Here is a 15,394-nt window from a genome sequence, read left to right on the forward strand (position 1 = left end):
TATATTATTATATTATTTATTTTATATATATTATATTATCAGTGTAGTTTCAACAGTCCATCACAAGCACACATACCCATTCAAAGAACAGAACAAGGACGTATGACACATACGTTCTTATCAGAAGCCCTTCCTACAGTCCTCCAGCACGACAAGAACAGTGTTTCTTGCATTCAACTTCATACGAAAACATGCCTCAGGAATCCAGAAATTTTATAATCTGAGTTTTTTCTCAAGTCCCTAAAGAAAGAAAAGTGCCCACACTTTCATGAGCCTCGAATACATATGTTAGTTAAACACAATTTGGTGTACTAAGAAGCTTCCCTAATTTTATCTTCTGTTGATGATGTAGGCTTACAGTATCTTTTCTCTTTAGAAATGCATTTAGCACATTTTATATTAAGACAATCCCAAAAATTAGTTGGAAGTGCCGTTTTTATGCCTTTATCAGAGGTTTCTGAAAATTGACATACGTTGCAGTATAGTTAAATGTAGCAGTGGTGGTATTACACGTGCTTACATTTTAAATATTACCTGAACAAAAAGTACAAAAGCAATTTACATAACATTTTGACTAACTTATTGTTTTCTCATGCCAACAAATTAATTATTTTGTAAGTGTATTTAAACCAATACCCCAAATGAAATCAGGCTTATGAAAGAATTTGACAGCAAAATCACAATTGTCTCCTATTCATGTGATGATTTTGCATATTTTAATACTGGTTTATTCTGGTACAACTTTAAATTGCAGTCCATAAGTTGGCCATGCTAAAAAAACAGCAGTCAAACTTAAGTGTTGCCCAGGGAGAAGTAGAATTCAAATACACATGCAAATTTTTTTCAGGTGCACAACAGTCTTACCCTTTATTACTAGGCAAAAAGTGACCATGACAAACAATTCCAAGCTTTTACGTTTTTCATGGTTTGAAAAATTTATTTCTATAAATGACAAAGATAACAAGTTTCCGTGAATTTAGAAAAGTCCTTTTCTAAAATAAAGTCTACCTAACTCAGGATTTGTCCCTGCAGAATATTTAGATTGGTATTACAGAGAAGAGAATGTAACACTGTATACACAGGTGTGGCTCCATTCAGCATAGCTTACGGTGAAATAAAGGTTCCAACAGTGAGCAAACCTTGCAAAATCAATTCATTTGCTCACCAGTGGGGAACTGTTCCTCAAAAGGCCAAACAAAACAAACAGTGCCATTTGTAGAAGTCTAAATGGCTCAGCTAACTAGTGTACCAAGCTTGCATTCTAAGACAACCAGAAATACACTCACTGTGTTGTTCAGTGACTTAGTTGCTTATTCTTCAGCATAATTTGATGTCAGAAAGAGGGCTACGTGCCTCAGGAGAGATGTGGCCACCAGAAAGTGAGAAGTCCTTGAAATCGGTGGCATGAGGGTCAATCCTCTAAGTGCATAAAGAAGCCTGTAAGTATAACTATTTTTGTCCTTCACATTGCACTAGGAACTACTTAAGCCCAGTTACTCAAAATGCAATACTATTGCTACGTCCCTCAAGAATGTGTGTGGGGAAAAAAGCAAAGAAAACTGCACAGTAAAAAAATAAAAGTTTCACTCCCACATTGCACAAAAGCTACTGATTTCTAACAAATTATCAAATCCTACTGTACATTCCTTTTTTCCTTTCTGTCTCTTCCTCCCTAGGCTTATTGTTTTCCACAGTTTGAGATAGAAATTCAAACTCAAGAGCCTGCAATTTCATTTCATGTAGCAAGTAAACTGACCCATACATAGGATCACCAAGGGATTCACATGCTTGCAAAAATCTGTCTGCTTCCTAGAAAACCTGAATTAAAGACAAAACCAGTCCCACCTCCATGTCCAAAAACAAAAGGCTAAAATTTTTCATGGATACCACCAGCAGCATTTAGTTTCTGACTTTTGAAGTTCATCTTACACAGTTCATAAAGTACTTAGAAATATTTCCTTATAGATAGCCATCAATTTACAACATCACAATACGAAAGTCAGATGATCTTGGGTCAAATTCCAGCTCTGTACTAACCTGCTTTATGAAACCACAAGTCATTGGCTCTTTCATTTGTTTTTATGTTCGGTATCCCTAGAACCAAACTAGATTATGTCAGAAACTTACACAGAATATTACTGATTTTGTTCTCTCAAAGGAATTCATCTTGACAACAACAGAGTAGTCATCTTCAGCACTGAAGGAGTGCAGATACAGCTTCCCAACTTAAAATATTAGCATGCATAAGGAGACAGCAGAAGTATCAAGAGACAAGAGGTGGCAAGGGAAACTCAAACTATTGAGAGGACCATCTCTCCTGAGAGAGGAATTCTGGCAAGAGAATGGGAGATCTACCACACAATGCCTTTCATCTGAAGTGACATCTGCACACTTAGGTTCTTCTCATCCTAAATATTTTTTTCAGTTTATCTCCAAAATAATTCTTCATGGTACCAGCCCAAATACCAGAAATAGGCATGTCATCCAAGATCAGCTACACTCAGTAAGTTTTTTGCAAGGATAACAGGTGTAAGGGCAATATCCGAATGAGAGTCTGCATTTGTTCTGAAGACAACCTGTCACAATACCTACATAAAGCAGAAAGCTGAAGGCTTCCCTAGTCACATGAAGAAATGCAAAGCTAATGGATGCTAGAGAGAAAAATGAGCAATAGAATGATTTTGACAGGAGAGTCAGGCAACCCACTTTTTCCTTGTCTTATGATGGTAGTTTGTCCAAGGACTTATCTAGCTCTATTATCTCTTTGAATGAGAAGGCTGGCGGAACAGAAAAATTCTCTAAGGAGCCCCAAGCTACTTCCTTCTCCAGCTGATTTATTTCCTCTAATCATCCTAAGTGGAATTCTCTTTTTCTGTTCAGTAGGCTGGGGCAGTGCTCCAAAGCATGATAGGACCTGCACCTGCTCTCCACAGATGATATTAACCCCTTCCTTTCTAAAATGTCTTGTGTACAGCCTACTATATGTGGTTAAAAAACACTGTTAAGCCTTAAGTCCAAGACTAATTTCAGCTGAGCTGCCAATGAGTTTATGTTCAGAATAAGTATACCTTACAGCAACACTTCCGGGCATTTGGTATTTTTCAAGCTGCTGAAGACAGTTCTTTGGAAAGTTTCTGTTAAAACATTTAATTAATAGCATTTTTTTATAATAAAAAAAACCTTTTTTAAAAGCGTGTTAGGTGAAATAAAACTTTTCAGGAGAGAAACAAAAGCTTCTTATGGGAATTTTTTGTTTTAAGAAAAATTTAAAATATTTCAGAATTTTGAAATAGTCATATTTTGTGATTTTTACACTGTTCCAAGAAATAGGTATACTGAAAATATATTAATAATGAAAATACCACATAAAATGCTGCAACTATAGAAAATGAAAAAAGCTGATTCATTATCAAAATACCAAGCAATCCTGGTAATGAAGTCTCAGGTGGTTTTATCTCTGTCAATGGGCAGCTTAACTTCATGTTACTTGGAAAATGAACAAGCCATATTAATCATAGAATCACAGAACCACAGAAATGTTTTCATTGAAAGAGAACTGTAAGATCATCAAGTCCAGCCACTAATCCAGCACTGCCAAGTCACCACTAAGCCATGTCCCTAATCACCACATCTATATGCCTTCTAAATACCTCCAGGGATGGCAACTCCACCACTTTCCTGGGCAGCCTCTTCCAGTGCTTGACAACCCTTCTGGTGAAGAAATTTTTTCCTAATATCCAGCCTAAACCTCCCCTGGTGCAACTTGAGGTCATTGTGTCTCATCCTACCACTTGTTACTTGGGAGAAGAGACTGACCCTCACTTCACTACAATCTCCTTTCAGTGAGCTGTAGAGAGTGATAAGGTCTCCCTTGAGTCTCCTTTTCTCCAGGCTAAACAACCCCTGTTGCCTCAGCCGCTCCTCATAGGACTTGTGCTCTAGATCCTTCACCAGCTTCGCTGCTCTTCTCTTGACACGCTCCAGCACGTCAATGTCCTTCTTGTACTTAGGGGCCCAAAACTGGACACAGTATTCAAGTTTTGGCCTCACCAGTGCTGAGTCCTTCCCTGAATCACTCCCCTGCTCCTGCTGGCCACACTGTTTCTGATGCAAGCCACCGCTGGCTCATATTCATCTACCTGTTGACTAACTCTCCCTGGTCCTCTTCTACTGGGAAGCTTTCCAGCCACTCTTCCCCAAGAACGTTACAAGCTTGTAACATTGCATGGAGTTGTTGCGACCCAAGTGCAGGACCCAGCATTTGGCCCTGTTGAACATCATACATGGCCTTGCCCCATTGATCCAGATCCCTCTGAAGAGCCTCCCTAGCTTTAAGAAGATCAACACTCACACCTTACTTCTTGTTGCCTGCAAACTTACTGAAGGTACACTCGATCCCCTCATCCACATCATTGATAAAGGTGTTAAAAGAGAGCAGGTCCCAGCACTGAGCCCTGGAGAACACCACTTGTGACCTGCTGCCAACTGGATCTAACTCTATTCACCACCGCTCTCTAGGCCATCCAAGCAGTTTTTATCTAGTGAAGCACACACCCTTTCAACCCATGAGCAGCCAGTTTCTCCGGGAGAATCCTGTGGGAACCAGTGTCAAAGGCGTTACTAAAGTCTAAAAGTACACAATGTCCATGGCCCTTCCCTCATCAGCTAAGCCGGTCACCTTGTCATAGAAGGAAATCAGGTTAGTCAAGCAGGACCTGCCTTTTATAATCCCATGTTGACTGGGCCTGGTTGTCCTGTATGTGCCGTGTGATAGCACTCAAGACAATAAACTTCATAACATTCCCTGGCACCAAGGTCAGACTGACAGGCTTGCAGTTCCCTGGATCCTCCTTCTGGTCCTTCATGTCGATGGGGAAGAATAAAAATGACCCCATATGTTTCTTCATTTTAAGCAGAAACTGTAAACCAAATGAGAACTGATTAGGGGGAGATTTAAAAAAAAATGGTAAATAATTATGAAATTCTTCACTAATGCAGTAATATTGCAACATTTCAGTAAAGTTATTATCTTGTACTAGGAGCATCATCTGCTGCCTTTCTAACTTCTTAAAACGTCAGGTAAAGTAACTTACTCTCTGGGAGATACTCTCTTGATTCATTCAAGAGGCTGATAACTCCAGGCTTGATATATCTTTCAGCATCTCAGTTTAAATGCCTGAAGTTTGGTGAGAGGAATCGTAGCAGAATTTCTGACTGCACTAGTGTTCAAAAACATATTTTAAGGAATCGATATCAAACAGGTCTCTAAAATTTTCTTCCTCAAAGTTCATTCTTTAAAAAAAATTGTAAGTCATTCTAAAAATCACATACTACAGCTAATATTATGCTAACAACATTTCACACCTCTTGGAATGCTTTTTTACCTTATCTGTGTTAGTTTGTCCGTTTGTGCTAACTTTCATTTGAGAGGAATAGTAAAACACCAGTAACTTCAGTCAAAAAAGAATATAAATTTTCAATATCTTGGGACCAAAAATACATCACCCTAAACCATGAAAATTTCTCATGTCTTTAGCCAAGTGGAGTTACGTGTTAGTGTTATCTCCAGATTCAGGCTATACATTTTTTTTTTAAAGTAGAGCAGTGTATCTCAATACAAATCCTGGGATTTGGATCAGTTCATCCATCACTTATATCTTTAGATAAAGCATGTGTTTTATCTATAAATTATTTATTTATTCATTATTTCATTTTCTTCACAGCTCTTATTTTACCTCATATAATTTTAGTTTCATTATTGATATCTTAATAAGAATAATAATTTAGCTGCTAGTATTTCTATCTTTTGCAACTGTGCTTCTGAAGTTACTGAGTTCCATTACCATGGAGTCTTTTGTGTTTATAATCATCAAACTATAAATAAGGCACCACAACAAAAGTTTCAGTTTTTAGGAGCACAAAAGAAAGTTATTTTGAATATAATTATTCCTTTCCACCCCTCCATATCAGGCATCTGTGATTAGAGGAACCTACCTTGGCCTAGAATACATGAGGAAAGGAAATGGAGGCGATGGAGGAGTAATCATTAATATTTCATCCTTGGCAGGTGAGAATATTTTCTATATAAACACCTTGTACTCACTGGTTTGTTTCTAAAATAAATGAATCATACTAATCAGTCATAGTTTTTCTTCTTTCTCATCGCTTTCCCCTGTTAATTTCCAGTTTGGCCTGGTTTTTGTCATAGCAATCAAAGTAGTATTAAATGACCACAACTTTCACTTGCTTTTCTAAATTCAGTTCAATGAAAAAATCAGAAATTTTCCTACCCTATCAGTCTCACATTTAATAATCTTGAGCATGAGACAAATAGGTTATTTCAGGTTTCAGTTCTGCTACACATTGAAGAAAACCAAACAAGACTCAATTCATTTTGCATGTTCAACACTATTCCATAATGCTACTGAAATAAAAGATAGTGTAGACCACACTCTAACACCGTCTAAAGTATAGACCTATTCTGAATGCAGGGTTACTTTAAATCTGAATTATTTTATATATTATAAAGTATTTATTGAGCATCAAATATGGAAAGTCAGATAATCTTTTTTCGCAGAAAGTGAGGAAGCAGTAGCAGGTCCTCCACTCAACTTCATAGGAGAACGGTTGTAGCAACATTTAAGACCAGACTGTATCTACTTTATTAATGAAGATTGTCACAAACCACCTCTATGCTCCAAGTCCTCCCAGATGTGATCTATCTCTGCTTGAGGAGCAGTGAATTTTGCACTCATATTTCACTGAGCTTAAGCAAGCACATACTTTTCTATGCTATAAGTGTATTTCAATTTATTGGCATAAATACAGAATTATATGGCTTCTAAGTCAGTCTGGGTTATTGCTGCTCAGTTGAGAGGCAGAATCCTGCACTTTTTCCTGTAGGTACACTCAGTATTGCAGTGGCTGGGCTCAGAGCAAAAAAGTACAACTGAAGGGGAAACAGCAAACAGAGAAAGATGTCACCTGACACCCTTCCTCAAAAAATTTGTGGGAAAATACTTGCATGTTCGTTTGTTTGAAGAGTTTGTTCTCTCTTGCTGCTGTCATACTGTCTGGGAAAAATTATACACATGCTACCTTACACTTGCATGGGCAGTGCTTTCTTTGATATCGATGCAGAATTACCAAATGATAGTAACTTTATTCCAGGGTATTCCTATGTGTTTTAACAATGAAAAGCCAGGAAGACGGCAGTGGCCATAGTTCCTGACTGTGGATAGGTTTGACTGTTCTGAGTATTACTTTGTTCTCCTGTAAACCTTTGCTTTTGTGATAAGTCCTGTTCACCCTATTGACATCATGAGTATGGATCTTGAGAATCTGATGTAACACACACACGTATCCTGTGTGGGTGAGGGGTTCTTTGTTAGAAGTCTCCGTGTACCTTTAAGTCAGCAGTGGCAATATTGCCTAACACATTGCCTACTGATGCCAGTGAGCTGATGTCTGTTGGCTCAAATGGACACTGCATTTGAACTGAATTAACCCAAAGGAAACTGCTATTGCAGTACAGGAGATCACCAACACAAGTAAAAGATTAAACAGTTTCACAGAAGTGCTGATGCCCATGTGGTGCTCAAGAAAGGGCAGAGGTAGCAAGTACTCTGATTCCTTTTCTAACTAGTCTCAAATGAACACAAAATGATTTTGATCTTAAGACCTAAGTTTGGCTGTTCTCATTTTAAGAGCTTATAAGTGCCATTTAAATTATTTCATCAAAATTTGCATTTATTTACTTACTTTTTAAACTTTAATATTGGGCCATAATGATTGCAGGTATCTGTCAAAACTAAAATGTCCTCTGCTTGCTTTGCTTTTACATGGTTTGTATTTATTTAGCATTTCTTTCCAAGGTCATAAGGAAAAACACATTATAAAAGCTGACATACACTAATTTTTATTGTTTATTTATTTACTACTATTTGTGTTTTATGACCCTAATTCTCCTTTCCAGTCTGAAGGTCTAAGTCCTGCAGTTTACTCTCTATATAAAAGCCAAACTGCCATCAGCTTGCTTAACATTCCCTTTGAGTGTTTTCTTTTCTCAGAGCTAGCTTCTGTTGATCATTAACCTTTGATCCCCCGCTGCCCAAGTTCTGTAAGTTTTTATCAGATATGCTTTGCAGATAGCAAATATTCTTGTGTCTTTTTGAGCAGCAAGAAGTTATATTTAGTGCTTACGTAACATTCAATAATATTTGCTTTACACATTAATTAGCTTCCAGTTCTTCACCATGGGAATTTTGCCTATGATTTAAGTAGGGACAGGATCAAGCCTTACTGTTTTATATTTCCAAACACTCATGGAACTACTTCAATGTTTCCTATGAAGTGGATGTTTAAAGCCTTCATTCAGCTGGATGAAAGCCAGAGCATCCACCCTGGCTTTCCAGTGTTTAATCTTCTTTTCTTTAGTGTCTTCACAAGACAAGACCAAGTAAGAAAGGGAGAGAAATATGTAAGCACATGCAGCAAGCACCCAACTCTTAACCCACTGCATCTCAAAGCTAGAAAGCTTACTTAATTTCATGGGGTATATACATTCATATCAAGAGGAAGTAATGCTGTTAAACAAGTGATTGGGAAATGCATTTTACTGCCAACTTGACCCCATGAAAGATAATGTCAATGACTGAAGGTTTTTCCATTGTAATAAACTGCATTTCAAATTCAGAGTAAAATGTTCTAAAATTTCTTTTGTAGGAAGCTACGCATGTTAATGTTAATTTTATTTAATGGAATAGTTAAAAGCAACAGAAAAACCATACAAAACTAAATTTAACTCCTGAGACTAGACTGTTGTGATTAAATTTAGCATTGTCTCTTACTTGTTTGGTGGCTGGTACCTGTACCATTAAGTAAGTAAAAAGGGAAAGGAATTCACATGTACGCATGCACTTTTGTTTCTATAGCTTTTGTACTTTCAAGAAGGTATTTTGTAAAACTGAATTTGTAACTGTGTGGATTCTAGCAGATAAAGAAAATCCAAGTATTCATAGAGGGCTTAAAAACAGGTAAAATATTTAGCATAAGATCATAATAGTTTTTTGAGAGGTTGTTCAATGTGTAGTGAGTGTATCTGGATGCTTTTCTGATGTACAACATTATCGATGGTTTGATTTCACTCAACTTCAAGCACTCAGGCTCCACAAGCAGCCAGTTTATAGAAAGTTTATAGCAGCCAGCTATAGAAAGCTTCAGCCAAAAGAAATACTTAAAATACTCCCCACGGCAAACAGGCTTCTTTAGGATCTGATCCTATATATACTACAGGAACAAAGCTAAGCACATGGTTAACACCATTGGGTAAAGGCAAGACTTTATGATCTTAAGACAGTGATACTGCAGAGAAGATGTACAACTGGGGCTGTCAGTTCAGCATCATGACATTGCTTCTGGTCCCTCCTTTTTTACAGAAGTGCTGAGCAGAATCCACAGGAACAAGGTTAGAAAATTTAGAAACTATTCCCTCAAGAGTTCAGTTCAGCGTTAAGAAATTTCCTTGAAATGACAGAGCTCAGAATTTTGGCTAGGATTTCTGCGTCTCCTTTGCCTTGACATAGGCAGTATGTATAACTGACATAATGAATGTTATCTTGCACCCGTCCCTATTGTTAAGAATAGTGTATTATATAAACCACTTTAATCAAATCTCTCATCAGTCTCTAGGACCACCATGCCTCTAGCTTGTTTCTCTAGTTACATATCCGCTTCTTCAGAAGAGGCTTTGGCCTTCAAACAACATTGTAAGCATTTTCCATACTCTTTATCCAGACTTTTGCCTAAGGGCAACAAAGGAGATTTCCTTAATGTGGTTTGGAAAGACATTTAATTTAAGTAAATATGGCTAAATCTTGTGATGTTATTTATTTATAAGTATTCTATGTTTTGCAATATTTTATAAAACAAACCTAATACAGAGGAAAACAAGTTACTTTGGAAGTATTTTCCAGCACATAGAGAAGCACACTTTTGGTTTGCTTTTAATTAGGTTCCAGCACTTTGCCAAAACCTACCTTTCAGCATTTTTGCATATGTCTTTCATAAACAATGAAAAATTTAGAACTTTAGTGTGCCACACGATACTGTGATTATCACAATAATGGAGAAAATTTAAACATTTTCATGGAATACTTAAATGTTTTAACAACGAATATATTTTCTAAAGAATAACTGGGAATATAATTAATCACTGCATAACCATAGCGTAGGATCAGTGCTTTCTGATGAACCCAAAGCCTCCATGAGATCAACAGCCACGTTAGAAAATGGACTTATTAATGAAACTTATTAATGAAACTTACTTATTCATAAAACTTTAAGATTCTATCAAAAAGAAATTACATTTTTCTCAAGCTGCCTAACAGTGCACCCATGGAACAAATAGAGGGCAGAAAGGTCATGTAAGAGCTAATAAATCTTATTCAAAGAAAGCAACTTGCTCAAAACTGAGGTCAATGTGTTCAGTGGCAAAGCATACCCGGGAAAAAAAAGCTTGATTCTTTATTCACCAAAACACTTCAGTGGACTGAAAGGAGATACTGGTTTCAACAAAGCCTACCAATACCATTCAAGTTTTTTGATACAATCCTCCACCTCCAAAGCTAATTTCTCAAGATGTGGATATCAAAACTGCTGACCATGATAGGTAAGCAGTTGTAGTGAGAAGCCTGACACCATGTCTCAAACAGTGGAGTGGTCTGGACGTTGTAACAACGAGGGAACTAGAGTATAACCAAGGGCAAGAGCTGTCTCTGTCAGTCTGTCAGGAACTGAGAAAAGTAAAAAAAAGCACAGTTGACAACGGCGCATGGGATTACTGCTGGGCTGCTTGAATTGGTTTTGGTAAACCAAAAAGCACCTTCCGTCAAGAAACCATTTGCAATTCGCCAAGTAGTTCTTGATGAAGATCATTTGAGGAGAGACAGAATTCTCTATCCCCTTTCAGTGATGCAACAACATCCAGAGAGAGGAACATATAGGCATAGGTTACTCCCTTGCTAAGAGAAATTGAAAACCATATGTATCACTTTGCAGGGGTACACTGACCCATCACCATCCATTTCAACACCATCCTCTTTCTCACCCTTATTTTGTGCATTATGTTCTCCAGTCTGTTTCACTGCCACTCCACTTTGCATAAGATAATTAAATAGTCATGGCAGCAGCAAATAGAATTCAGATTTTCTAAAAAATTAATGCCCTAATTAATATTCTACAGTTTCATCTTTGCTCACTGGTTGGATAAATACTAAGGCTCAATGTCACACAGCAGTTCATCCCAAAATACTTGCTAGCAGAGTCCCTAGGATGCATCACTAACAGATTGAGATTCAACTATTCACAGGGCAGGGAACTGGCTCAGACCTGGAACTTCCGCACCATGGTTTCGGGTACTGAACTCAAGAACAAAAGTGAAACAGGACTGACATTGTTTTGGGTGAGGGATGCTAGAACTAGTCTTGTCACTGCTTCTGCTGCAAGAGAGTCAATTGATTTCTTCTTGGTTCTCCACTTTAGCAAAAATAATACTTTCAGTTAGAAAAGAACTGGTTTTAATGCTTTGACTAAAAAAAAAGAGTGATTTGTTCCTCCCTTCCTGCCTAGTTATTCTTGCTGTCTTCTGACATTTAAGTCTTTGAGCCTTATTCCACTTCATTATCACGAGCTGTGCCCTTCCCTTGTTCATTTCTTGACTTTGTTTCTCTTCTCTCTCAAGTAGCAAGTAATTTGTCTTACTGTGTTTAAAAAAAAATAAATAAAATTACCTCTAAATTCCATCTCTGTGCTTCCCAGTAGATTTTGACTTTTGCACATCTGTTAGCTGCAGCCTCATTGGGATTATTGTTTTCTTTGCAACATGTAAAGCTACTCAGGAGTTTTTAAAAAATAGTATTATAATATTTCTAACTGCTAATATTCCAATGTTTCTAATTATTTGAAGAATGGTGAGAGGAATATTAAGCCTGTGTTGAGAACTCAACCCATAGGAGACAACATAAAAGCCATTTTTAATTCAGCAAGTTCTCAATCAGAAGCATAATACATTAATCCAAGCTAAGCAGATAAATAAAACTTTAAGAGAACAACCGGGCCACTAGGTTAAGTTCTTCACTTCCCACCGCTGAACAAAATGGCTTCCAGAGCAAAGACCCCTTTCAAGTCTCCGGCATACATAATTTTTCTGGCAACTCCATACTGAAAGTTGGGTAGTGTACTCTTTGCCTCCACTGAGATAAGTCAAACCCCTTCTTGATTATATCACTTAATGATACGAAATATGAAGAATAAAAATATGTATCTGAAATATTAATTGGAATGACTTCCATTAGAATCAAACGTTAATGCATTGAAATCAGTATGCACTTTTACACCACCACATTCAGGAACACAGAGAAATATTACCCTCTAAATTTGGGACAGGCTGTGGTTTGCTATTGGCAAGACCCTAGCTTTCAGGTGGAACTACAGCATCCATGTGGTCCGGTTTAGTTGTCATTGTATGGTGGGAATTGTTGGCGTAATGGACAGAAATGTATATACATATCATGATCTGTCATCTCTTCTTGACCAGCTTTTTGCCATCAAACACTCTTACTAGAAATACGTTCTTAATTTTTCCCCAAAATCCCTGTTGTCTCTTGCTTCTCTACTATAAATGATGATTTTCTGCTCTCCCACTCCAACCATAAAGGTTCACAAAGTTAGTAGACATTTTTATTTTGCTTCTCCTCTTCCTGACAGAAGACAGCAATGACATCACCCAAGATTGGGACCTTTTTTCCTGTTCCCTTCTAAAAAATCTTCATCCTGGCATTTCATTTCAGAACAGGACCTACCATAGGAGGTACCATACCATGAAGTCCTTTCCAACCAATCTAATTCAATCTAGAAAATGCTTCAGAAAACACATCTCTGCCTTCATTGCTTTCTGCTCGCTATCTGAGGTCATTATCATTCCATTCACAGTGTTTACTCATTTATCTTTGTACTCTCTCTGCACTGTGGTCCTGCATTCATTTCTTGCTTATTGCAAAATAGCTTCCCGATTCCACTTAAATCTCTTTAAAAAAAAACCAAACTATCCCCCACGAAATATTATCAAGTAGCGTTGTAAGTAAAATAAATTTAACAATGCCTCAGATGGTGCATCAAGTCTGAATTACTTTGTTTATATTGGATCTTTTGAGCAAAACCCGCTCTGCAAAAGGGTATGTATCTGTTACAGTACTAACCGCACCATCAAATAAATGTGACAGTATTGCGTAGGCGGATGCACTGGCTGACTGCGCTTCAGTCAGCTGTGCAGCACACTCGTTCTTATTTCTCGCATTAGGGCTGTGGGAAAAGTTTTATCTGAGGCTGAGTTTTGTTCCTGTTCCACAGAAACAACATAAGCAAGGGATTTAAGCCAGACATTATGTTTTCATATATTATAAGGATAGTATTAAATCAGTTGCAGTAGTCGAAATGGATTTTGCTACTTTCCTTACCTTTTCCCACTCTTCCTCCCTGAAACTGCTAGAAATGATTGCAGGTGTCCAGTCTAGATATCAGCAGCTAGGGTGTCATCAATCAAAGTTTATCTAAAATACTCTGTATGCTTTATATACTTTAAATACTTCAGGGATTCATAGAAGATGGGGCAAAAATCTCATCCTTGAGTGTTTTCTTCCAGATCCTGTCCTCCATTTTAAGTCACATTTCATAGTTACAACTTTTCGTTTTAAGAGTTACACTTTTTTATTATCCTTCTTTTTCCTCTTCAGGTTTTTATCCATCTCATCTTTTCCCAGTCTACCTTGGATTACAAAACATAATTTGCAAATTTTTACTAATTTATTTTGTTGCATCTCTGTAAACCCATCATGTATTTTTTACATTATAGACATGTATGTGCGTTTAAGGTAATCATAAACAGGAGTATCCAACATCCTTATTCAGCTACCTTTCTATTTTAAAGGACTCATGCCTGCTGCGTTCCAACCTGTGTACTGTGCTACAAAGCATGGGGTAATTGGATTCACACGGTCAATAGCAGTAAGTATGTGTTTTTGAAAAAAATTAAAAAGCAGCATCAGCATCTCCTTGGGAACATGCTAAGTTTCTCATGTTCCCTCTCTATTGTCACACAACTGGAACTAATTTTCTTAAAGAAAACAAAGTGTCTGAAGCAATTGAGGTTCCCTCTTTTCACAAAGGGAATCCAAAGATGGAATGAGTAAGGCATGTGTGTGTTTATGACTGATTTGAGGTTTTGGGAGCAGGGAAGAAAGATGTTGCAAAGTAATTTAAGGACAGTGGGAGAAGCTGAAAAGTCAAATTTTTATCCAAGCTTTCAGAATATTTTTCATAACTCCATCCCATTCATTTAACATTTTGGTTTCGTTATTTGTAAGTCAAGTTGGTGGCTTTTTTTATGATAAATAGCCACTAAAGTGACTTGAACACAATAATATTTACCATTGTTTATTCTTATCAGCTCTTAATATGCTAAAAATGAAAACTTACACATTCAGGATGGAACATGTTAGATGTTATATGACCATGTAGTAAGTCTTAGCCTCTGATCCCAAAATTTGCTAGTTAAATTGAACACGCTGTATGACAAAATAACTTGGAGAGAGGACATATGATTACGCTTTCATAGGCTAAGCTTAAAGATAGCCTACTTACATAAGACTTCCAATTGAATTTCCAGAATAAAGCTCCTGAAAAGATCATTTGGATAGTTCATCCATATTTTATGTCCTCACTAACCACCTCAATAACTTCTTTTTTAGATTAACCCAAATAGATTAGTATGTAAAAGTGTTGCATATAGCCTACTAGCCACAGCATAAACCTGACACCCGGGTTTCCATTTTTGTTTTCACATGATAATACAAACATCGCCATCTAAATTCAAAAATAAAGGATCTGCTAGAAAACTAGACAAAATGCTGATTCTATGGAATGTGATAATGCAGGGGAGAAAAAAAATAAAATATATAGCAAATCACTGAATTTGCCAGGAAAGGCAGTACAGCCTAGCTTTGTGCAGGTACGATACAAAACATCTAGGACTTCAGTTTCTTTTATTTCCCAGACCAAAAGGGCAGGCTACCATATCACGAAAATGACATGTGATTTACCAGAAAGGATTGCTGTTAAACGTTAAAATACATACAACTCAGTGTTAAACAGCTATGATTATTCTTGGATATATTATGTACAGTTCATAAGTTCTGTGTCTTTGCTAAGAAGGTTCATCCAGCATTCAGCATTAGCCTGGATGCTGATCAGAATTCTTTGCCACACACATGCATTGGTAGCACCACCAATGAAGGGACCTACCATTCTCAGAACACTTTGTGCTGCTTACCTTCATCAT

General features: G+C 37.2%; 1 protein-coding gene across 1 annotated transcript in view; it reads left to right on the plus strand.

The window, feature by feature from the left end:
* Positions 1-5,979: 5,979 nt before the first annotated feature.
* Positions 5,980-15,394, plus strand: part of HPGD (hydroxyprostaglandin dehydrogenase 15-(NAD)) — an 11,486-nt gene continuing 2,071 nt past the window's right edge. The window contains exons 1-2 of the mRNA XM_010134536.1: positions 5,980-6,067; positions 13,985-14,061. Of these exons, the coding sequence (XP_010132838.1) occupies positions 6,010-6,067; positions 13,985-14,061 (135 nt within the window). The 5' untranslated portion in view covers positions 5,980-6,009. The remainder of the gene's footprint in view (positions 6,068-13,984; positions 14,062-15,394) is intronic.

Source organism: Buceros rhinoceros, unplaced genomic scaffold (assembly GCF_000710305.1).
Source record: "Buceros rhinoceros silvestris isolate BGI_N320 unplaced genomic scaffold, ASM71030v1 scaffold9194, whole genome shotgun sequence".
Classification (NCBI taxonomy): Eukaryota; Metazoa; Chordata; class Aves; order Bucerotiformes; family Bucerotidae; genus Buceros; species Buceros rhinoceros.